General features: G+C 22.9%; 1 protein-coding gene across 1 annotated transcript; it reads right to left on the reverse strand.

Moving 5' to 3' along the window:
* Nucleotides 1-4934: 4934 nt before the first annotated feature.
* Nucleotides 4935-23488, reverse strand: LOC122510145 (MAP/microtubule affinity-regulating kinase 3-like). Its single transcript, XM_043624585.1, has 10 exons — nucleotides 23295-23488; nucleotides 17984-18172; nucleotides 17106-17252; nucleotides 14820-15140; nucleotides 14393-14516; nucleotides 13751-13959; nucleotides 11889-12031; nucleotides 10385-10932; nucleotides 9567-9988; nucleotides 4935-5915 (listed from the first exon to the last, which is right to left on the reverse strand). The coding sequence occupies exons 2-10, from the start codon at nucleotides 18107-18109 to the stop codon at nucleotides 5796-5798; spliced, it is 2160 nt and encodes a 719-aa protein (XP_043480520.1). The 5' UTR covers nucleotides 18110-18172; nucleotides 23295-23488; the 3' UTR covers nucleotides 4935-5795.
* Nucleotides 23489-24056: the final 568 nt, after the last annotated feature.

Here is a 24056-nt window from a genome sequence, read left to right on the forward strand (position 1 = left end):
AATAATTTAAAAAAATTTCATAAAATTCATTACGAGAATTCAATTATTTAGTTAAATATTGTTTTTAATATAATTTTAAATGAATTCTTCGAAAATTGCAATTATTCTTAAAAATTTTATTATAATTTTTGAAAAGAATTCAATTATTTTCAAAATTTTTGATAAATTTCTTTATAAGAATTTAAGAATTAAAAATAAGAAAAAGATTGAATTTTAAAAGAATTTCAGTTGTAATTTTTAGATATAGTTAAATTTCAAAACAGTTTTAAACTGAAATTATTAAAAATTTGACTTTCTTTGAAAAAATAAAAATTTAATTATTTATTTAAAAAAAAATGATTTTAGTTTTTAATAATTTTATTTAGAAATTATGAAAAAGAAATGAGTATTGGGAAACAATTTGAAAAATCGTAATTAAAATTTTTTGAAGATAATTAAATTTCTGTAAGTAATTTAAAAAGATTAAATTAAATTTCCAATTAATTGGAAGTTTTGTAAAATTTAATTGAAATAAATTTTATATTTTAAAGAATTTTTCTTTTACTTTTAAAAATTATTTTCGTATATTTTTAGAATTCTAAATGAAAAAATTTGGACAATAATTGAATTTTAGAAAAGTAGAATCAGAATAAAAAAAATGAATATTTTTGATGGAAATTAGGAAAAAGTCAGGAAAATACAGAATGAAGTTTTTGTAAGTTTTGTGAATCGATAAAAACTAGATTTTTAGACAATAAATTTTATTTTTCGATAGCCACTTTTTTTTACTATTTTTTTCAATATTAAAACTACTTTTTGCTACTGTTTCTAAAATGAATTAAATTGAGTGCGAAGTCTGAATTTTGATTTAAATCCATAAATTCAAATAATGAAAAGAGGCGATTTTAATTCATACAGATTTTATTTTTATTACGCTAAATCCACTTGTATACATCATTGACAGTCCTATAATTTACAAATAGTATTTATTTACTATCGTTCTTAATTATTTTTCTGTCCATTCTTTTTTTTACATTCTGATATGGTCGTTTCCCATTTTTCTTCATCTTCATCTTCTTCGTCTTCGTTTTCTTCTACTTCTCTCCTTCGTCTTTTAACATTGATAGCAAATAATTACTTTAAAAAATACATATGATTATTGACTACGCAATTTTTATGTTCAAGAAATAATTTTCTTACACATATTTTATACGAACATACCATGTACAAAAAGACAGTGATTTAAAGTAACAAATGCACCCATAAAAATCTTGCAGCACTCTTTTTGCTGATTGAGAAAAAAAATAACAATTAACATATTTTTTTTTCTTTTCTTCCATCAGTTTATAAAAAGAATTGGTAATTTAAATTATTCTTAGAATGCTATCATTCTAAAAAGGCAACGAAGGTTTGATTTTCTCCTATATAAGTAAAATTTCACATAATTAATTGACAAATTAAATTTATTTTGGGTTTGAAAGAAAAATATTCTCTGGAAATCTCGATGGAAATTTCGCTTCTTTTATTTCTATAGGTATAAATGTTCACAAAGTTCAGAATTTTCTTTTCACTTTTTTTTAAGTTATTTTTTGAAAATAAAAAAGCAGAAAGAAAATTTTTATGAACTTTTGTCGAACTTCTAAATAAAACTTAATCTAAATTTTAGTTTTTTGTTCTGTTTCCTTCAAACATCATTTTTTTTTTCGTTTCACGATGATAATAGAATTTTTTCGGTTTCATATTATTTTGTAAAAATATTTCTCACAGTATTGTCCAAGTGTCGAGGGCTTTTTAGTTATGAAGAGTTGACCTTTAAAAATATTTCACAAATAATTGATTTTTTTTGGTTATTGAAGAGTTTTTTTATTTTGCCTGTAGTGAGAATGATAGATTCATCGAGATTTAAGCTTAAACTTATTATCTATTGATGCGTTTATCAAAAAGATTCTTGAGCGAAGTTTGATTGTTTTTTTTCTTTATTAATTTGTTTTTATTTCTTTCATGATGGGTAAAAAATTCTGGAGAATTCGAATATGGTAGTCGTTGTTATAGTTTATGTTTTGTGGCCGGTAAATTGCTTTCTAATACAACTATCGACCTACATTTTACAATTTATATTTTTATCAACTATTCGTATGTATAGAAAGAAGTGACGTCTTCAGTGTTTTTTTTTCGAGTTCGTAAATTCTAACACTGTAATAAGTATATGTACCTTGTTTTTTTTTGGTTTCAAATTATTCATCGATTGTCCATCTTCTATAAACGTTTTTTTTTAATAGTTTTCAGTTAGTTTTTCTTTTCATTTAAATTTATAAATTCAACGATTTTTTTATTGTTCTCACTATTTGTTTTTTAACCAACTAGGGCCGGCTCAATTCCATAAGGCAGCGAGTTTTGTAAACTTTTCAGGGTGAATGTATAAAAAGATGGAAAATCCAATCGTTGGTTTGAAAATTTGCAAAAATGGTGAAAATTATACTAAGTTTCGATTAAGTTTGTTCTAATTGTTTTATTTTTCTTGAAATAATATTTCGTTAATTCTATTATTTCTATTAATCCATTTTTCGTTCGTTTTAAATTCTCATGGAAATAATTGGACTATTTAAGCATAATTGACTATTAGAGAATATTTTATAATTGCGAATTATTTCTTCACTAATCACAATTGATGAAAAAAGGTTTTTTTTTTTTAATGTAGATTTTTCGATTATTGTAGAAAAATTCCAATAAATTCCATTTAGTCCTTATTCTCGCTTTTTTTAAGTCTTTTTCTTCGGGAATAAATATTCTATTTTACATTTATCAAAAAGTGGCAATTTTTTTTTGAGCCGGCTCTATATATTCTTTTTAATAGACATGATGTTTGTATTATTTTATTCTAAGAATGATTTTTAATATTGATTAGTATTTCATAAAACAGTAAAAAAAATTTAAAGAACGCAACACTTCTTCCTTCTTCGCTAAATTTCAATAGAATCAGATAGTCCTTGGATAATTCGTGACAAAAATTAATATTTTTTTTGTAATTTTTTATTATATAAAGTTATATATTCGATTATTTAACTTTATATTTATATTTCTTTTTTTATTATTATTTAACTACTTTCCAGCTATCTGATTTTATTGAAAGACTATTTTTTTTTAATCTTTTTTATATTTTGCATCAACTACTTTTTTTTAAAGACTAATTGCAACTTTTATTATCATCATTAAATATTTGGACACTATTATTAAGAGTGGAAGAGACACGACGAAGTTTATTTATTTATTTCTTTTTTTTTGTACGTATCATTAGGCGATCGATGTATTTTTTATTTTAATAACAATTTTTTTTTGTTTCCACTCTTTTATCGTATTTTGTGACGTGAGTTTCATTCAAATATGTACCTTTTTTTTAAGATCCTACATTCGCAGCCAGAATCACTGCGTTGATAAATTCTTGAAACAACTATTCGTAACAATAACTATTCGAGCTTTGAGCACAAATTTTCTATATAAATATTTACAAATTGTGGCAGTCGATAAAAATTAAAGATGAGCAGAAAGAATTTTTTTTCCCCTCCATTTTCTGACAAAATTTTCACTCATCTTTGAATTTAATACAAAAAGAAAAAAAAATGCAGAGATTGGACTAGAATGTTGGACTTTATCTGAACTTAATTCTCGATTATATAACGAGATCAACCCTCACAATTCCAGGTTCTTATAACACTACCACTAAAAGCGCAATAATTAATAATACAAAATAGAACACTAGAAAATGAGACTCACGTCACTTTTGTTCTTTGACGATTTTTTTTTTTTTAATAGTTTTGGTGTTGCTTAATTAACATTATCAGTCTATCATAAAACTGTGGTATTCGATAGATATATGTTTGTTTGTATATATATATATCAGTCGTATTATAAGGCGTACGTGCTACCTTTCGAGACGCTGCATTATTCATTAATTATGATTATTGTTTTTCTTATTAATTATATAATTAACGTCAATAAACAACACAATTTAATCGCGACCCGATATTGGACGACTTGAAATTACTCAATATTTGCTCTTTACTGACAATTTTTTTTAACAAATAATCTAAGAATCTAAAAATGAATATTACGATATTATTAATTTCAATTTTAATAATATCGAATATTACGAAAAGAAAAAAATTCCCTTTTTAATTTGATTTTCATCTTAAATGCACCTTTTTTTCAGTGAAATTCTAGAAAAAAATTGTACTTCAAGACACTATTTTCCTTCTTGGGGAAAATTGTGCAAGAATTTTTTTAACAATTAGAAAATTTAAGAAAAAGTCTTTAAGAAATTTTTTCTTTTTAACATAATTTTCTCCACTTGAGGCGATTCATCCAATAGAATTTGCAAATAGAAAAACGACAATCAAATTTATCTTGTAGGTTTTAATTTTTTTTTCTTGAAAATTAATTTATTCTTACAAAAATTCTATTGATAATGAAAACTTAATTTCAAATATTACTTTGATATTTTCTAATTGAATTAATTCCTAGAAAAAAATCGACAATCTAAAAATTTATTTTGTAGGTTTTAAATATTTTTCTTGAAAATTAATTTATTCTTCCAAAAAATTCTATTGATAATAAGAATTAAATTTTTAAATGTCACTTTTCTATTTTGGGGAAAAATTAATTTCTAGAGAAAGAAATTTATTAATTTTCAAGAATAAAAAATTGACAAACAAATTTATTTTGTAGGTTTTAAATTTCTTTTCTTGAAAATTAATTTATTCTTCCGAAAACTCTATTGATAATAAAAATTTAATTTAAAATATTATTTTTATATTTTCTAGAAGAATTAATTTCTAGAAAAAAATCGACTATGTAAAAATTTATTTTGAAGGTTTTAAATTTCTTGAAAATTAATTTATTCTTCTAAAAAATTCTATTAGTTATAAAAATTGAATCTTTAAATTTTATTTGACTTCTTTTTAATTTTGCATTTCTTTGGATGAACGCCCTTAAAATAGTGTAAAATTAAAATTTTTTTTATTACAATTTCACTGAATTTAAAGGACACCTTTTAAAAAATTTATCTGATTTTTTGAGCCTAATGTAAAATATTTAATTTTTTTTTATTTGTTTTTAATAATATTTGCTTTTACAATTCGGAAAGAAGTTCAAAATTGCAAGAAAATATTACGTGATACTTTTTTTTGCGAGAAGAAGATTAAATTTCTTTTGCGTAAGTTGAATGTTTGTTTGTTCTTTTTTTTTGCAAAAAGAAAATTGATAAAAGTCGGCTGACGTCGCATCGCGACTATATCGCCGCGATAAATTTCAAGAAAGCACAGTTTTGATGACCATGCCCTACATGAATGCGTGAAGAGACTCTAAGAGACCCTAAAGATTATAGTTATTCTATATATATATATTTTTAGCGATAACATTTTGGTAGCACGTGCCATCAGCCGTTTCATAAATTATTTATCATTTCTCTCTAGAAAAAAAAGAAAGTAAAGTTTGTAAAATCGTAAAATTTAATAAATAAGCAATCAACATCTGGAAAGACGACGTTGACTATATTGGAATAAATTCTGAAAATCTAGTATTTTTGTTAATTAAAAATTACGATAAAGAAAATATATAAATGTTTTCTGGTCGATGTCAAAAAATGGAAATATTGTAGAAAATAATTACAAATATTCTTGTGGAATGAAAAAATCTATATAAATATTGACCACAGTTATTCAGCCTGGATAATTGGCTATATTTTCTTATTGATTTCAAAAAATCTTTGTAAATTTCTTCTTTTTTTCTTTTCTTTTAAAATTTAAAGTAGAGACTTTTAATCACTCCATTGAATCGTTGACATTTTCAAAAATCGTTGAGTGAGGACTGCTTCCTGGAGGCCATAAGAAACCACCCACACTTCCGGGTGGTAAGTATGATGCGCCTCCTCCCAAACCCACCTAATGTCAAATTTCCCATTAATTTTTATAATTCTTTTTTTACATTCATTTGAAAATACTCCTGGAAATCGTCACAAATTTTTATATGCAAAAATAAATAATTTCGCAAATATACAGTTATATAAATATAATTTTGAATGAAGTGAGAGAAACGGGCAAAGGAATATTAAAGGCAAATAAGAATAATTTGTAACGCATAAAGAAAAATAATCATTTATTCAAAACAAACAAATCGCTTTTAGGAACAGAATGCAGGTACTAGCTATAGATTGTGTGATCGTTATACAAATAATGTAAAATATTCGGTAATATACAATAAAATCGCCTCGTCTGAATTTTTTTTTCAATATTGAGGTTTTTTTTTCTTTCAGAAAAGGGAACTTAAATAAGAGCAAATTAAAAAAAAAATGCGTTCGTGTTTGGATATGTAGTTTTGTGAGCTAATGAGGTTTTCTCTCGTGAAGAAATTAAAAAACACATGCTACATAACTACTACTCGTGAATTGTGTCTATATTCTAATTAAAAATGAAAAATTTCTTAAATTAATGAAAATTTAACAATTCGTTGTCTAAGGGTGTTTAAAATAGAATACGATTAATTTATAACTAATTTTCCTTTTTCTATTATCTAATTTTTCTCATGATGCTAATGAAAACAAGTTAGAATTTTCAGGAATTGAATTGCTATTGATTTCATTTTTCACTCAGTTTGAGATAATTGGTACAATTTTAATTAACTCTGTACTTTATTTTAATTTCATTTCTTCTTTCTTTCTATTTCGAATAAAAAAATGAATATTATCTATTTATTATTACGAAATATTAAGTTGTAGTAATAATAATAATTTATTATTGAAACTCGAGAGTTTTATTATTAAAAGCGAAATATTGAATCAGGGTTGCCACAGGTCAGGGAAATCAGAGAATTCAGAAAAAAGTCAGGGAAAGTAGAATTGGTCAGGGAAATCAGGAAAAAGTAAGAGATTTTTAGTAAAAGTACTGGAAAAAATTAAGTTTTTTAAATTCATAAGAAAACTCTGAATTTTGATGTTTTTTTTGTATAAACTATGAAATTACTACAAATTCTAATACAAAACCTTCAATTTTTTCTATTTCTCACAATAATTTCTTTTAAAATAACTTAATTCATGAAGAGGAGCTATCACAAAATTATTACTTATAAAAAATTTAATGAATAATTTTATTTAAATATATTTAAATTAATTGCATTTTACAAGAATTGCGTTTACAATTTTCATAAATAGATCAACTTCAAAAATTTTTAATTTTTAATTTTACAAAATTTCAATTTTGAATGAATTTAATTAGAAATTATAATGAACTTGGATTTTTCAAAAATTTTAATAATTCAAAAAATTAGTTACATTTTTTAATATATTTAATTAATTATTGAAAATAATGAATTTATAGAAGAATTTTAATTAAAAATACTAAAAAAAAATTGAATTTTGGAAAAGTTACAAATGATTGGAGAAATTCAATTGAGGGGCTGGATGCTATAATGTGTTACGCGCCATTCACTTAACATGGCGCGTAACACATTATAGCATCCAGCCCCTCAATTATTTTCAAAAGTAATAAAATTCTTCGCAGAAATTCAATTATGTTCAAAATTTTTTTTAAATATCTCATCAAAATTTCAAGTATTTTTATAAATAATAAAAATTTCACAGTAATTCAATTATATTTACAATTTTTTATAAATTTCTTATCAATAATTCAATTATTTTCATAAACAAATTTTTTTACATGGATTCAATTACTTTCATAAATAATAAAATTCATCGCAGAATTTCTAATATTTTTAATACAATTTTAATTTCAATTCTGTTGAAATTAGTTGAATTTCTAATATGTATTTAATATTATTTCCAAAATTTTAACGCAATTCTTCGAAAGAAATCAATTATCTTGATAAATATAAAAATTCTTCACAGAAATTCAATTGTTTTCAAGAATTTTAATAAAATTCTTTGCGAAATTGAATTATTTTCATAAATGACAATATTAATCACGAGAATAAAATTATTTTCAAAAGTAATAAAATTCTTTTCAGAAATTCAATTATTTTCAAAAATTAAAAAAAAATTCTCGTCATGATTTTAATTATCTTTATAAACAGCAAAATTCTTCGATGAAATTCAATTATTTAAAAAAATTTTAATAAAATTCTACGCAAACATTCAATTATTTTCATAAATAATAAAAATTTCTCAAGATTTCAATTATTTACAAATTTGTTAAAAATTTCTTCCCAATAATTCAATTATTTTTATAAATAATAAAATTGTTTTCAGGAATTTAATTATTTTCATAAATAATAAAATTCATAGCAGGATTTTAATTATTTTTGATACAATTTTAATCAAATTCCTCGAAAAAAGTAATTATTCTTAAAAATTTTATTAAAATTCGTTAGAATAAAAATTTGTCGATAAAATTCTTTATGAGAATTCAATTTTAACAAACATTCAAATAATTAATAAATTATTTATTTTTCTATTTAAATAATTGAATTTTCGTAGAATTTTCTAATAAAAGATAATAATTTAAAAATGAATTTCCAAATAATCGATTTATTATTTATGAAAATAATTGAATTCTTGCAACGAATTTTATTACATATTTTTTAAATAATGTAATTCTTTTAAGAAATTTTACTATCTTGCAAAAATAATTGAATTTTTGTGAAAGATTTTATTAAGATAATAAAATTCTACGGAAACATTCAATTATTTTCATAAATAATAAAAATTTCTAAGGATTTCAATTATTTACAAATTTTTTAAAAATTTTTTTGCAATAATTCAATTATTTTTATAAATAATAAAACTGTTCTCAGGAATTTAATTATTTTTTATAAAATTTAATCAAATTCCTCGAAAAAAGTAATTATTCTTAAAAATTTTATTAAAATTTAGAAGAATTCAATTGCTTAAAAATTTGTTGATAAAATTCTTTGTGAGAATTCAATTTTAACGAACATTTAATTGTTCAATAAATTATTTTATTTTGAATTTAAATAATTGAATTTTTGTAAAGTTTTCTAATAAAAGTTAATTTAAAAATGAATATCCAAATAATCGATTTATTATTAATGTAAATAATTGAATTCTTGCAACGAATTTTATTACATATTTTGCAAATAATTGAATTCTTTTGAGAAATTTTACTACTTGTACTAATAATTGAATTCTTGTGTGGAATTTTATTAAAATTTTTGTAAATAATTAAATTTTTTTTGAAAAATTTTATGGTAATGTAAATTATTATAAGACATGAAGACATCGATCACTTCGAGTCGAAGACTCGGAGTGATCGATTTCTTCATGTTTTACAATAAAATTTTGATAAATTGTTAATTTCAATAGATTTGAATTAAAAATTAAAAAAAATTTTTTTTATGGAAAAATAATAATGATTAAATATTAATTAATAATTTTTACAGTGAATCAGAATATTCTTTAGGGTCAGAGAAAAAGTCAAAATTTTTCTCTGGAAATCAGGGAATAGTCAAGGAAAAACAAAATTAAATATTTGTGTCAACCCTGCTGAATAAAAAATTCAATCCTGAGAATTTTAACTGCACTGAAATTAGAGTACTTAACTTAAAGCTCACTATGAGATTACCTGATGACTCCATAGGAGTGTTCTTTCGGCTAATTGACAATCTGCCGCCAAACGTGACGGCAAACTCTTCCACCTTTCTTCCTCGCGTTCTCTTTTTCTTGCAAAATCATCGTCTCCATGCTCTTGAGACAATGTGGGTAAAATTTGCATTCTTTGAGCAAATTTATAGCTATCTTGACGTGAAACATTATCACCCAATCGGGAGAAACCAGTCGAAGGCACAGGAATCGGTGTTGGACTACCGCCACTTCTGTGTCTGTGATATAAATTTCTCTTCTGCTGGAGCACTCTCTGCTGGACCAATAATTGCAATTGAGTTCCAGATTCTGCCCGCGTCTTGAAATGTGATTGATGATTTTGCGGTGGTGTTGAGGGCGATCTCAAATGTACAAGATCCAAGTGGCCTCTTGCCTTTCCCGAGTCTGAAACGTTTTATTATATCGTTATTTGTAACAAAATTACATTTAAATAAATAAATGAATATTTTTAATTGTGAATGAAGAATTCGAGTTTATAGGCAAAAAGTAAATAAAATTATAATCGTAATATAAATAATTATCGTCCCTTTTGAAATCATGTTTTCGTTTGAGTTTTCTTTTTCTACGTTTCTATTTTTTGACTATTGGAATTTTTATTTAGAAATTAAAATCTGATTGCAAAATGGATTGAATATTTTGTTAAATTTGAAGATGAAATTTTCTCTGGTGTCTTTTTTCTCCAACAAACTAAATTTATAGGTGCATTCAAGTACTTTTTTTAATCAAGACTACAGATGCTTTTTTTGGGGGGTTTTTTTTTTATTAATTTCTTCTATTTACCTTGAATGCTTCGCTGCTTGACGGGCCTGTCGCCGCCACCTTGCTGACTAAATAATAATCTTGGACCTCCGTCAGAAGCTCGTCTTCCTTGAGAGGCTCTTGATATTCTAGCTACAGGAGATGGACTTTGTGGTATTGGAGGCGTGCAGGAGGGCAAACTGCTCGTGAAACATGCACTTGTTACTGAATAATCGGGTGGACAGCCAGAGTCAAAACTGGATTCAAATAATTCTGATGATGAACTACCGCGACTGCAACCAGTCGCGAAAAGCACAGCTCTACTTGATGATTCCACCGAGTCCAATATTGGACCATCAAAATGATGTTGCTGATAATCACTCAACCTTTTATTAACAATTTGACTATCAATTCTCTGACTGATATCTTGATCCAGACCCAATCTGTGCTCCTCTAATTTAATCTGCGCCTCCCTCAATTCATCACCACTTGGACCCTCTTCCAAATCGCCCTCAGCACTGCAGCATCCCTCGTCCGTTGACGAACTCGTTGAACTGAATCTTTTTCCTGCTCTCACCATTTCTTCCCTTCTGCAATCGATATTTACAAATCTCAATTTTTTTCAAAATTCGTAAATGTAACTTTTTTATCTTTTAGTGAATTTTCTACTTAATTTTGTGTTAATTTTGCAGTTAGTTTTGTGTTAGTTTTGTGTTAATTCTGAACTTAGTTTGGTGTTAAGTTTACTAATTGATTTATGACCCCATTAAAAAAAAAATGAACAGATTTATGACAAAATAGAGATTAGATTATCATCGATTGGCTAGAGATTAATTATCGAAAAAAAAATTGGAGAAAAACTAGGATCAAAACGAAAGAAGAAGAAGAAGAAGATTTAAATTAACACAATCGAAATAATGAAAATAAAAATTGAAGAGGATTTATTTAGGGAAGGATGATAAATTACCAAAAACAGAAAAAGACAGCCATCGATCTTCCAATCCAACCTGTTTTGAAAAATGTTCCAATTTTCTGCATCATCATTTACGTTCAACGTCCCACTAAGCTATCGCTGGAAATAAATAAATCAATAAATAAAATAATTGTCAAAATGTATCAGAGGAGTTGGTCGATTGTTTCTTAGCAGGCAGGATTGGAAGTTTTCTTTTTCTTGATACATTCAATCCTTTTACACAAATTCTAATATTTATATAGAATATTTGAATAATATTTAATAATACTTGAATATTTTAATCTTGATTCTGCTTTCTTTACGCTTTCTGTATTTTTTGTTTCATTTCGAAAAAAATTTGTTTCTTGTTCAGTTTTAATAATTTTACATTTTTGTTTAAAAAAATTAATTGTGCAAGGTTCTTTGCACTTTTGGATTTTTGTTTAAAGAAATTAATTGTGCAAGATTCTAAAGAGAAAAAAACAAGAAAAAAAAAGAAAAAAATTGAAAAAATTAAGGAAAGTGTTCGAAAAACTTGTGAATTGTGCAAAAGAATTGAATTAAGAAATGTGCTTTCGGAAAAAATATTCATACCTTGATTTGTATTTGTCCTCTTTTTGTCTTGGCACTGAAGACCAACAGCTGTTGTTGGAATTACTGGTCCGATGTTGTTTTACTCGTTCTAACAGTAAAAAGTATATTGCCGCGTGATGATCATAGCTGTTATTCCTCAATGACTGCAAAACAAGAAAAATTCGATTAGAAAATAAAATTAATTGAAATTTGCATTTCCAAAAATTTGGAGTAATTAAAATTTTAGTTAATCCCCCAGCTAGACTTTTAGGCGCCAAAAAAAGTCGTTTATTCGTTATTCGATAAAAAATACAAAAAAAGTCCAAAAAACCATAAAAGTTGTTTATAGTTTATTCAGAATTGCAACAAAAATTTCATTTTGAATTTTCTGGATGTTGAATTGATTTATAAATTAAATTATTTAAAACTTTACTAATTTTGTTAAATAGATTTCAATTCAATATTAATTTTAAACCTTCAGAAACTTAATTATTTCTAAAAATTACAACTGTAATTTTTATAACGAAATTTAATTATTTTCTACAATTTTTAAGTAAAATTTCTTCTCTAAGTCAATTATTTTTAATAATTTTCCGAAGGTTTTTCGAGAATTCAATTATATTATATTTTTATATATTTATATAAAAATTATATAAAAATTATATATTTATATATTTATATATTATATTTTTGAAAAGTTATTATTAAGGTGATTTAATGAAAATTCTTAACCAAAAATGTTAAAATAACTAAATTTAAAAAAAATTACAATGAAAAAATGAAATTCTTTAAATTAACTTTAAAAATATTTAAAAATAACTTTTTGAAGATTCTTTAATTCAAGAAAAATTAAAAATTCCAAAGAATCGAATGTTAGTAAAATGTTTCAAAAATAACTGAAAAATATAAAGAAATAATCAAGTTTTGATGAATTTTAATTACAAATACTAAAATTTATGATTTTTACAAAATTTTAATGATAAGTTCAGATAAAGTTGATTTTTAAAAAATTTTAATTCACTTCTTTTGAAAAATAATGGAATCTCAAAAATTATGCTAAAAAATTCTAAAAATTAGTCGTTTAGAAATATTGTAATGTAAAATTTTCAAAAATGATTGAATTTCTTATAAGAATTTTTGGACAATATTTAAAAAATTAATATTTATTTTTCGGTGAATTTTAATTAAATATTTGGAAAAATTCTGAATAATTTTAATTGAATTTTAAAGAAATTATTTAATGAAAAAATTCTAAGAATTACTTTAAAAAAAATATATTTTAAAGTAATTTTATGAATCTAATTTTTATTAATTTTGAATTTTCATTTTCAAATTTTCATTTCAAGACATTCCATTAATAATTTTAAGAACTTAATTGTTTTCAAAATTTGCAAGTCAAATTCTTTAAAATTTGATTTTCAAAAACTTTAATTTGAAGCACTTAAAAAAATTACTTACTATCATTAAAATTTTGCAAAATTTCAACTATTTCAAAATTTTTAATTAGGATTTCAAAAATTTAATTGAAACACTTAAAAAAATCACTTATTTTCCTTAGAAATTTTAGAAAATTTCAATTATTAAAAATTTTTTTAATTATATTTTTCAAAACTTTAATTATCTTTAAAAAATTATTCAAAAATAATTTCTGAATGTTTTGATAAAATTATGTTTTAATTAAAAATAGTTATGTACTAGAAAAATAAAAATTAGTTGCATTTTATGCCAGAGAAGTTCTATTTTGTTGCAATATTTAGAAGAAAAGTCGAAAAAGTCGTATTTTTTGAAAATAAATAAAAAAAAATTGCATTTTCTTGAAAATAGTGGAAATAGTCGTATTATCAGAATCCTGTAGTTCGGAATTCGATTTTAAATTTTTTTACCTCTCTTGTACGTGTGATGTCGATTCCCAAACTGTGCATAAGTCTTAGAATTTGATCATTGGGTTCCTGTTGTGCACTCGGAATTGTAGAAGCTGTTGTATAAATTGCATCAGCGGCTCCAGCGAGCCATCGATGTCTTTTGATTTGCGGAATTGTGTAACGTTTCGATGGCTCCAAAACTAACATTTTTCGTATCAAACTCTCACATTCTGTAATTTTCGAAAATTTTTAATTAATATTTTCATTTATATTCAAATATTTCCCTCCCTCTCTCAAATCGCATATTTTTCTTTACAATTTTGAAAATTGCTTTCTTTTGAAACGAAATTAAGTTTATATTCGAAATTTTACATAATTATATCCTAAATTTAACAACGTTTGTGATCAGCGATTAAAAAACAATTTATATTTTCCAAAGAAATATTTTTTTCAAAAAAAGAAATATTTTTGTCTGAATAAAATTTTTTCTGAATAATAAATTATATTTTTCTAAAAATTACTCTTTTTAGAAAAATTATCAAGAAACTTTGCCAAAGTACTTTATTATACAAAAGTTAATAAAAGAATTTGATGGGAAAAATATTTTTTTCTTCCATATCATTGATTAGAAGAATTTTTCTTGTGAATAGTTGAGGAACAAACCTGTGCTCATAAAATATGGAATACGAAATCTCCCACTTAGAACGCGATCTCTTAATGATTGTAAAGTTGAACCGTCAAAAGGCAGTGCTCCACAAACCAATACGTAGAGAACAACACCAAGACTCTGAAATAATTTTCATTTTAATATTTCCGAAAATCATGATTCACAAATTTTGAACGTTCAAACAAATAAAATTTCTTTTTTCACTAGAAATATTTTTAAAAACTACTGACTATAATAAAAATAAAAATTTAGAACCTTTATAATTAACTTTTCTCAATAGTGACGTAAAATTATAGTTAAGGAATGACAAACATTTCTTTTAGTTGAACATTCGGAACTTTAGAATCATATAAAAATCTGTCTCGAAAAAAATAATTTTCTAAAGACAAAAAAAAAATTGTAACTATTTTTCTGGTTAATTACCCAAACGTCAATTTCCGGTCCAGCATAATGTTTCCCCCGAAAGACTTCTGGCGCAGCATAAGGTGGACTTCCGCACCAAGTGCTCAAACGTTCTCCAGGCGTAAATCTATTACTAAAACCGAAATCAGCAATTTTCACATTCATTTGAGCATCGAGAAGTAAATTTTCAGCTTTTAAATCTCGATGAGCAACACCCGTCGAATGGCAATATTCAACCGCTGATAAAATTTGAGCAAACGTTGATCGGGCTCGTGGCTCGCCCATTCTTCCATATCTTGCAATATAGTCAAAGATTTCGCCTCTGCTCGCGTATTCACAAACCTGGAAAAAATTCAGAAAATGTAAATTAATATCAACATTTTTAAAAATTAATTAAAAAATATTAAAATTTTAATTTATCAAATAAATTAATTTTAAAACTAAAAACAAAGCTAAGAAATTGAACCTAAAAAAAATTCGACTCAGAGGCCACCGAACTTTTTATTTATATTTTAAATAAATTTTATTTGTTTGGAATAAAATTTAAAAAAAAAAAAGATAAATTCGACTCAGAGGCCACTGAACTTTTTATTCGTTTTAAGTAAATATTATTTGCTTGAAATAAAATTTAGAAAACAAATTATTTTGTAGAAACAAAATTTCAAAAAGTTTGTATCGAATAACATTTTTAATTAAAGCAAATAAATAATTTCGTAGTCTCTGAGACAGATATAATTTTATTCTACACAAATAAATTATACTTAAATAAAATTATTCTCTGGGTATGGAATCCACGAAAATATCACTAATTTCAGTAAATTAAAAATTTTGTTTATAAAATTATTAATTAAGGTCATGTTATTCAGTGGTCACGTGCTCCATATACTTCACTATGGGAACACGTGACCACTAAATAACATGACCTTAATAATTTAATAAATAAAATTTTTATAAATTATAATTTATTTTTGTACTTCATTAATTTTGATTCATTCAAAAAATATTTATTGAATATAGTAGGTATCTAAATATTTATTTTGTCGCATACTTAATTTTTTACATAATAACAATATTAAAATAAAATTAAAGTGCATCTAAAATCTATAAATTTTCATCGTTTATAAGTCCTTTTTTCTAAATTAAAAATTTTCTAAATAATTTTAGGCTAGTTAAGTAATAAAAATAATAATTATAAATTAATAATAATAATTTAAAAAAAGATAATTATAAATAATTTTTTTCAAATAATATTAATTTTCCCGCAGTTTTTAACTTTCTTAATCTAATTTTCAAAAAATTGTTAATTTATATATTTTTATATCAATTTTTGTGAAAGACAAAAAAACTTACAAATTTAGTAAAATTAAATTAAATTTAATTTAAATCCAAATCTTATAAAAACTGACACAGAAAAAATTAAAATTTCTTAAATTTTACTATATTTGATAAAATAAAAATTTAATAAAGAAAAGAATATTAATTATAAATTTTCGCTAATTTTCTTCAGTAAAAAGAGAAAAAATTTGAAATATGACAAGATTTATTGCAACTGCATTTCATTATTGTTATTTAACATTGTATGTAAAAAATTATGCATGCAAAAAAATATTTAAATACTAACTAAACATTTTTTGCATTATGAATACAACATTTAAATACTAAGTTGTGTTTGAAAAGATACAAATTTCAATTTTTTTTTATTTTGTTATGAAAAAATTGAGCATTTAGTACAAACACTATTATGACTCATTTCTTTCAAACATAAAACATATACTCATCATTCTTGTAAATAAATAACATGTGATAATTGGAATTTCCTACATTCTTTTTACATTCAAATGAATCAAATATTTTTTCTGTTCAAATATTTTTAAAATTTACTCTCCACTCTTAAATGAAGAAAAATAATGTCAATTTAATATTCATTTAAATTTTTCGTTCTGATTTTAATTTATTTTGCAATTCTGTTCGAAGTTTTAAAAATTATTCGAAATTAAGAAAAATTTGATTAAATTTTAATTTTCTTATTTATTTAAATACTATTATTTATTTAAATTTTAATATTATTATTTAAAATTAAAAATATTAAAAATTAAAATTATAAGTTGGCTAATTCTAATTCTTTGTAGTTATTTATTTTTCAATTCAATTCAAAGTTTAAAAATTATTCGAAATTGAGAAAAATTGTATTAAATTTAAAATTATTGAAAAATTAAAAATATTAATAATTAAAATTAAAAATTAGCTAATTATAATTCTTTGCAAAAAAAATAAAAAAATAAAAATGGTCAAAAAGAATTCTCTTACCATGTATATCATATTTTTTGTTTCCATCACTTGATACAATTTAACGATGTGTGGATGCTCTAATTGTTTCATAATTTCCACTTCTCTGTAAACTTTTTCAAGATTCGTTGGATCTAGTTGAGTCTTATCGATAATCTTAATAGCTACCTGTTTAGAGAAAAAAAAGAACCAAAATTTTTAATTTAAAAATGAAATTTTTTCACAATTTTAAATTTTCCAAAGAAAAAATTCATAAAAAGTCAGGATTATTATAATTTTACGAGAACAATTAATTATAAATGTGTAATACATTGAATGAAAATTACGTAATATTTTTCTTAAACAAATAAGAATTTAAATTTTCAAATAAAATTTTTGACAAATAATGATAATTGTATATTATGATAATCATATATAATTTATAGCAAATAGAACAAAAATATTCATAAATTATTTATGAACACGTGCATGCCAAACGAGTTCACTAAACTTTCAATGAATTTATGAAACAATCTATTATTTCGTTTATTTTTAAAAATTATTTTTATTTTTTAAATTATTATTCGTGGTATTATTTTTTATTTCTTTTTTATTATAATAATGAATAACAATTTATTTATTGTTATCCAAATGACAATAATAATAATAATATTAATAATAAAAGGCTTGCCCCGTTAACTTATGTAAAAAAATAATAATAATAGATAATAATACTTTTTATTATTAAGTATATTTACTATTGTTATTATCATCATTATTTATTTATTTATTATTATTCTTTCATTATTATTATTTCTTTATTATAATAAAAAAAATAATTTGTTTTTTATTATTATTATTATTATTATTATTATTATTATTATTATTATTATTATTATTATTATTATTATTATTATTACCTCGGTCTTGGCAATTCGGTGTCTTGCCAATTTAACCACAGCAAAGTTTCCTTTCCCAATGGTACCATCGATGTCGTAAAATCCAACTCGGATTTGTTTCTTGTTTGTTCCTCCTCCTGTATCCATTATTCTTGTGTTAAATTTTAATTAGCCAGTCTAGAATATTCATAGACTCTTGTTTTCTTTTATCTGAAAAATAAAACATCGAAAATTACTCAAATTACTTAAAAAGAAATCTGAAAAAAATCTTTCGCTCATTAAACAAATTTTATTAAATTAAAAATGAATAATCAGCATTTTTCATTATTATATTAATATTCAATTATTACACAGAGAAGAAAAGAATTTTTAAAATCGATTAATTATTATTAATTATATTTATAATTATTAATTACTAAATTTATGAATTATAATTATAATTAATAATTAATAAATTTATGAATTATATTAATAAATATTACTAAATAAATAAATTAATATTTATTAATAAAAATATAAAATTAATATTTAATAATAAATAAATTTCTATATTTATTTATTTATGTATTTATTTATTTAGACCAAATAATTTTTATTACATCAAATCGGAATTTTTAGGATAACAAAATAAATTTGCAAGTTCTGCATTTACAATCCAATTGTCAAAGTAACAATCCTTTCTCTCCGAGTAAGTAAAACGTTTTCACTACGTTTCGTAATACTCTCTTTATTATTAAACTTTTTTACACTTTTTTTTGTATACAATTACAAAAATTACTGATTTATTAACTTCCTTAAAATGCTTTGTCGTTAAAAAATTTATTTTTATAAGTAAAATTTTATTTTATTTTCTTTTTGCAAAAATAAAATCGTTGAAAGACAATAAAGGCTAAAAGAGACATATATATAAATACACATTGAAAAATTTTATTCAACCAACTCAGAATTATATTTGGAACAATAATAATCTAGAAATATCCAGCTATTCTAAAATTAAATCCGTTGATATTTTATCGGTTAATTTAATGGATCACTTAATTAATGGATTTTAATGGAATATTTATAATACCTGTACGTTTTTTTTTATGAACAATTGAAAATATATAAACGTTTATTGATTTTTCTCGTAAGGTGTAAATAATAGAAATGCGGTATTAATTGAATTATATCTTTTAAAATAAAATTTTTATTTTGAGAGTAGGAAATGATTGTGTAGGTGTACATATATTAATCTCAATATTTTTCAGTCGATTGAATTTTTATTTTTAATTAATTTCCGTTTGGTTTTTTTCTATTTTCTTTTTCTGAAGAGGAAAAAAGGGGGGGATTTAGGTGTATTTTTAAACGTGGCTTTTTTATATATTTGGAGTATTGGAAAATTTACTTTGGAAATAAAAATTTTTAATAGTAAATTTTACTATTTCTATACACTTTTTTTTATTTTCTTCGAATATAGTAAAAGTTTTTATTAAAAATCATTATTTTTAGGGAAGTTTTACTGTTTCTAAAGTTTTTAAATTTTTTTCTAATTTTTATTTAATAGAGAAATTTTTTTCGAAAATAGTAAAAGTTATTCTGTGTATAAAATTTTTTAAAAACAAAATTTTACTATTTGTGAACGAAATTTTACCAAGTTGGAATTAAATTTTACTAATTTTTATTACCAAAATTTACATCTGGAAATAATAATTTTTCGTAGTAAATTTTACCATTTTCCCCAGTAAATTTTTGTAGGAAAATTTTTAAATTGTTCTTCAAACGTCAAATTTGTTATTTATTTATTAATTTTAAAATTATTTCCAGAGTGAATTTTATTACTTCAGAACAATTTTTACTCATTTTTACTCAAAAGTAACTTAAGATATAGCAAAAATTTTTTCATTCTAAAATAAAAGAAGAAAATTATGATTTTAAATTTAGAAAAATTGCAGACAAGAGAAAAAAATTAAGGAAAAAATTAATTATTAAAAAAAAAATAATTGGACAAAAAAATCAGATTTAAAAAATCTGTAATCAAGGAAAAAAGTAACAAATCTTTAAAATAAATATGTATAATCACTATAATAAAGTATTTTTTTTTACTTAATTTAGAAACCCCCTTTTTTTAAACTGAATATACTTGTTTAAAAATTAAAATTGTAAATGAATACATTTTTTTCAATGAACTAAAACTGTCGCTTTTTATATTTAATTACTTCTTTTGAACAATGGGAGTGAGTAAAGTTTAAAGTAACGGTGAATTTAATACGATAATATTTTTTACGGTTAGTTTCAAAAAATTAAAACTTACGCTCTTTTAGAATTTTTTTTTTTTTAAATTTAAAGATTTTAAATTTCAAGCAAAGAAAAACTTGATTAAAAAAGCGAAAAATATTTGTAGGAATAAAATAAATATTTTTTAACTGATATTCAAATATTGGTGTTACTATAAATACACAAATTTTACAGATTTTAGAAACTTAATAAATATTACTAATAAATGGTAATTTCTGCTAATTTATTAGTAATTTTTATTAGATTTTTTGTATTTGATTTAATAAATATATAATAATAGTAAATAAATCGTGAATTACTAATAAATAATCTAAATAAATAAATCTACAAATTTATTTGGTAAAATTTACTAATAAATAGTAATTTCTACTAATTAGTAAAATTTACTAATTAAAAAGCAGAAAGTTAGTCACTACTCCAAATTATTAAAAAATGTTTATTAATTTGAATTAGTGACTGACTTTTTGCTTTTCAATTAGTAAATATTACTAATAAATAGTAATTTCCACTAAATTACTAGTTCACTGAAAAAAAATTTATTTGATTCAAATAACCGATTACTTGTCTATTTTCAAATAAATATTTACTTGAATCATTTAAATGGTATTTGCTTCAAATCTACTCAAATAATTGATTCAAATAAAATTTATTTGATTCAAACACAATTTATTTGATTCAAACACAATTTATTTGATTCAAATACAATTTATTTGATTCAAACACAATTTATTTGATTCAAATAAAAATTGTTTGATTAAAAAAATAAAAATTTAATGGAAATAAAAATTGTTTGATTAAAAAAAAAAAATATTTGATTCAACTGAAAATTATTTAATTTACGTAAATATTAAATTGATAATAGTCAAGTAATCAGTAATTTGAATCAAATAAATTTTTTTTTACTGTAAAATTTACTAATTCACAAGCACAAGCTTAGTCACTAATTAAAATTAGTAAAAATGTTTATTAGTAAAAAGATGTTTTATATTTTTGGTCTAATGGCCACAAGCAAAAGGTCAGTCACTAATTAAAATTAGTAAAAATATTTATTAGTAAAAAGATGTTTTATATTTATTTGGCCTAATGGCCAAATAAATAAAAAACATCTGTTTACTAAAAATTTTGGCTTTTTAAAATTTTAATATTTTCTTAAATGTCTATTAGTTTGAATTAGTAAATGATTTTTTTGCTTTTGAATTAGTAAATATTACTAATAAATAGTAATTTCTACTAATTTATTGGTACACTGAAAAAAATTTGTTTGATTCAAATAACCAATTTCTTGTCTATTCTCAAATAAATATTTACTAAATAATTTTTAATTGAATCAATTAAATTTTATTTCCTTCAAATACTGAAATAATTGATTCAAATAAAAATTATTTGATAAAAACAAAAATTATTTCATTCAAATTAAAATTATTTGATAAAAACAAAAATTATTTGATTCAAATAAAAATTGTTTGGCTTAAGTAAATATTTATTTGATAATAGTCAAGGAATTACTTGACTTTAATTCAAATAAACATTATTTGAAAAAAAAAATTATTTGATTCAAACAAAAATTATTTAAATGAAATAAAAATTATTTGATAAAAACGAAAATTATTTGATTCAAATAAAAATTATTTAATAAAAAAAAATATTTGATTCAAATAAAAATTATTTGATTAAAAAATAAAAATTATTTGATAAAAAAAATTATTTGATTCAAACAAAAATTATTTGATTTAAATAAAAATTATTTAATAAAAACAAAAATTATTTGATTCGAATAAAAATTGTTTGACTTAAGTAAATATTTTTTTGATAATAGTCAAGTAATTAGTTATTTTAATCAAATAAATTTTTTTACAGTCTGAAATTTACTAATTCAAAAGCAAAAAGTCAGTCACAATAAATATAAACCATCTAAAAGTTTCTGGCTTTCAAAAATTTCAATATTCTAAAATGTTTATTAGTTTGAATTATATATTAATTAAATTATTAATAATAATAATAATTCTAATTTTTTGATTTTGAATTAGTAAATATTAGTAATAAATAGTAATTTTTACTAATTTTTAAGTAAAATTTACTAATTCAAAATCAAAAAGTCAGTCACTACCTGAAATTAGTAAACATTTTTATTGATTAAAATTTAGAGAGCATAGGATAGAAAAAAAACTATAAAAAAATATTTTTATACTGATGTTAAAATATTAATTCCACTATAAAAATATTAGTCTATTAACTAATAATTTTGTCAACTATTTATCATACAAATACGAGACCATCTAATTGATGTAATATTTCATCTCCCGATAGTTAAACAACGTAATATAGTAAATTTCACTACACAATAAATGTCAAGTAAGGGAGAAATATTAAACAGTAGATGAAAAAATTATATAAAAGAGGGGGAATAATAATTGACCCTTAAAATGTTATACACGAAAAAGGAGCATAAACCTTCAACTTGATTCTCTCCCTTTGGATATATCATTATAGTCCACGTTTACTATTGAACTCCATTCTCTCTCTCTCTCTCTTTCTCTAGTTCAACCAACCCCCTGTATATATCAACCCTGTGGTGCTCAAAAAGGAAATTTTTTTTCCCCAACGTCTCGAGAAAAAAAATAATTTCTTTTAAGACAAACAAAAAAAAATCGACTCTGGTTCTTTTTTCACAGTGAGGTCAATGCATAAAGGCCAATAGCACTCTGCAACAAGTACGGTGGGATGCGAATTCACCGAGTTGACGTCATCCGAACGACGGCCTCTCGACTATTGACTTAGCGGGGTCGTTCGAAGCCGCGAAATCTCCGGTAAAGTGCTTCAAAATCCTCGAAAGTGCAAATTCAATATTCTCGATATTGAAAAAAGGGAAAAAAAGGCAAAAGATTTTTTTTTGAGAGAGAGCCGGGTCATGACACCCCTTGGTAGTTTTTTTGTTATATACAGCAAAAAAAAAAAAAGAAAAGCTTCGGGGTAAAAAAAAAGAATTCTTTTTGGGGTGAGACAAAATTCGATCGCGAGAAGATAAATAGAAGTATGAAGAGAATTGAATTTTTCTCACCTGGTAATTTTTGAAATTTTCTCAATGTCCGATTCCATTGGCAATGATGATGGAGAATCGCATTTTCACTTCCCGGATTTTGCCCTCTTGGCGGAGGTCATGTCGGTACTTTACAACTAGGCGGTTCGATACCGACTGACTGGCAGCCATGTTACTAACCCCCGCTACCGTCGTGTGTCTTCCACTACCAACCCTCCCACTACGCCTAATTTTACCCCAATAGACCTGTCTTGATGACTCCCACCCTTCGTTTTGTACCGCGTGATTCAACGTCGTTCGCGACTTTGTACGCACGCATTACGTCATTGCCACCAGGGACGACGATATTTCATTTCAAGACCCGTTATAACTTTAACTATACTAATAACTTGAATGACGTATCAAAATTTTTGCGAATCAAATATATAATGGCGAGAGAGAGAGAGAGAGAGAGATAGAGAGTACAGATACACAGCGGGTGGAAAATAAATCTTAGTTTCAGTTCCCTTTTTTGACTGAAAACGTCAAAATTATAGAAACATTTTTTTTTTTTTTTTTTTTTTTTTTTTTTTTTTGATCGAATTTCAACTTTGAGATGATTTTAATTTCTAAAATTTACTGATTTTTGTCTTAATCTTGGACAAAAAATAGGTTAATTTTCAATTATTTTGTTCTTGAAAAAGAAATTTTCATTTTAAGGGAAGAAATTTTAACCAATAAATATAGTAATTTCTACTAATTTACTACAATAAAAAAATTTAATTTATTCAATTAACCGATTAA

Source organism: Leptopilina heterotoma, unplaced genomic scaffold (assembly GCF_015476425.1).
Source record: "Leptopilina heterotoma isolate Lh14 unplaced genomic scaffold, ASM1547642v1 Lhet_68, whole genome shotgun sequence".
NCBI lineage: Eukaryota > Metazoa > Arthropoda > Insecta > Hymenoptera > Figitidae > Leptopilina > Leptopilina heterotoma.

What these genes read in the sequence shown, in the direction of transcription:
- LOC122510145 (XM_043624585.1), bottom strand. Translation starts at nt 18,109, where the DNA reads ATGGATACAGGAGGAGGAACAAACAAGAAACAAATCCGAGTTGGATTT. An exon ending in ACATCACACGTACAAGAGAG is followed by an intron (nt 12,032 to 13,750) that starts GTAAAAAAATTT and finishes CTTGTTTTGCAG; the next exon opens with TCATTGAGGAATAACAGCTA. An exon ending in CACTCCTATGGAGTCATCAG is followed by an intron (nt 5,916 to 9,566) that starts GTAATCTCATAG and finishes ATTTGACATTAG; the next exon opens with GTGGGTTTGGGAGGAGGCGC.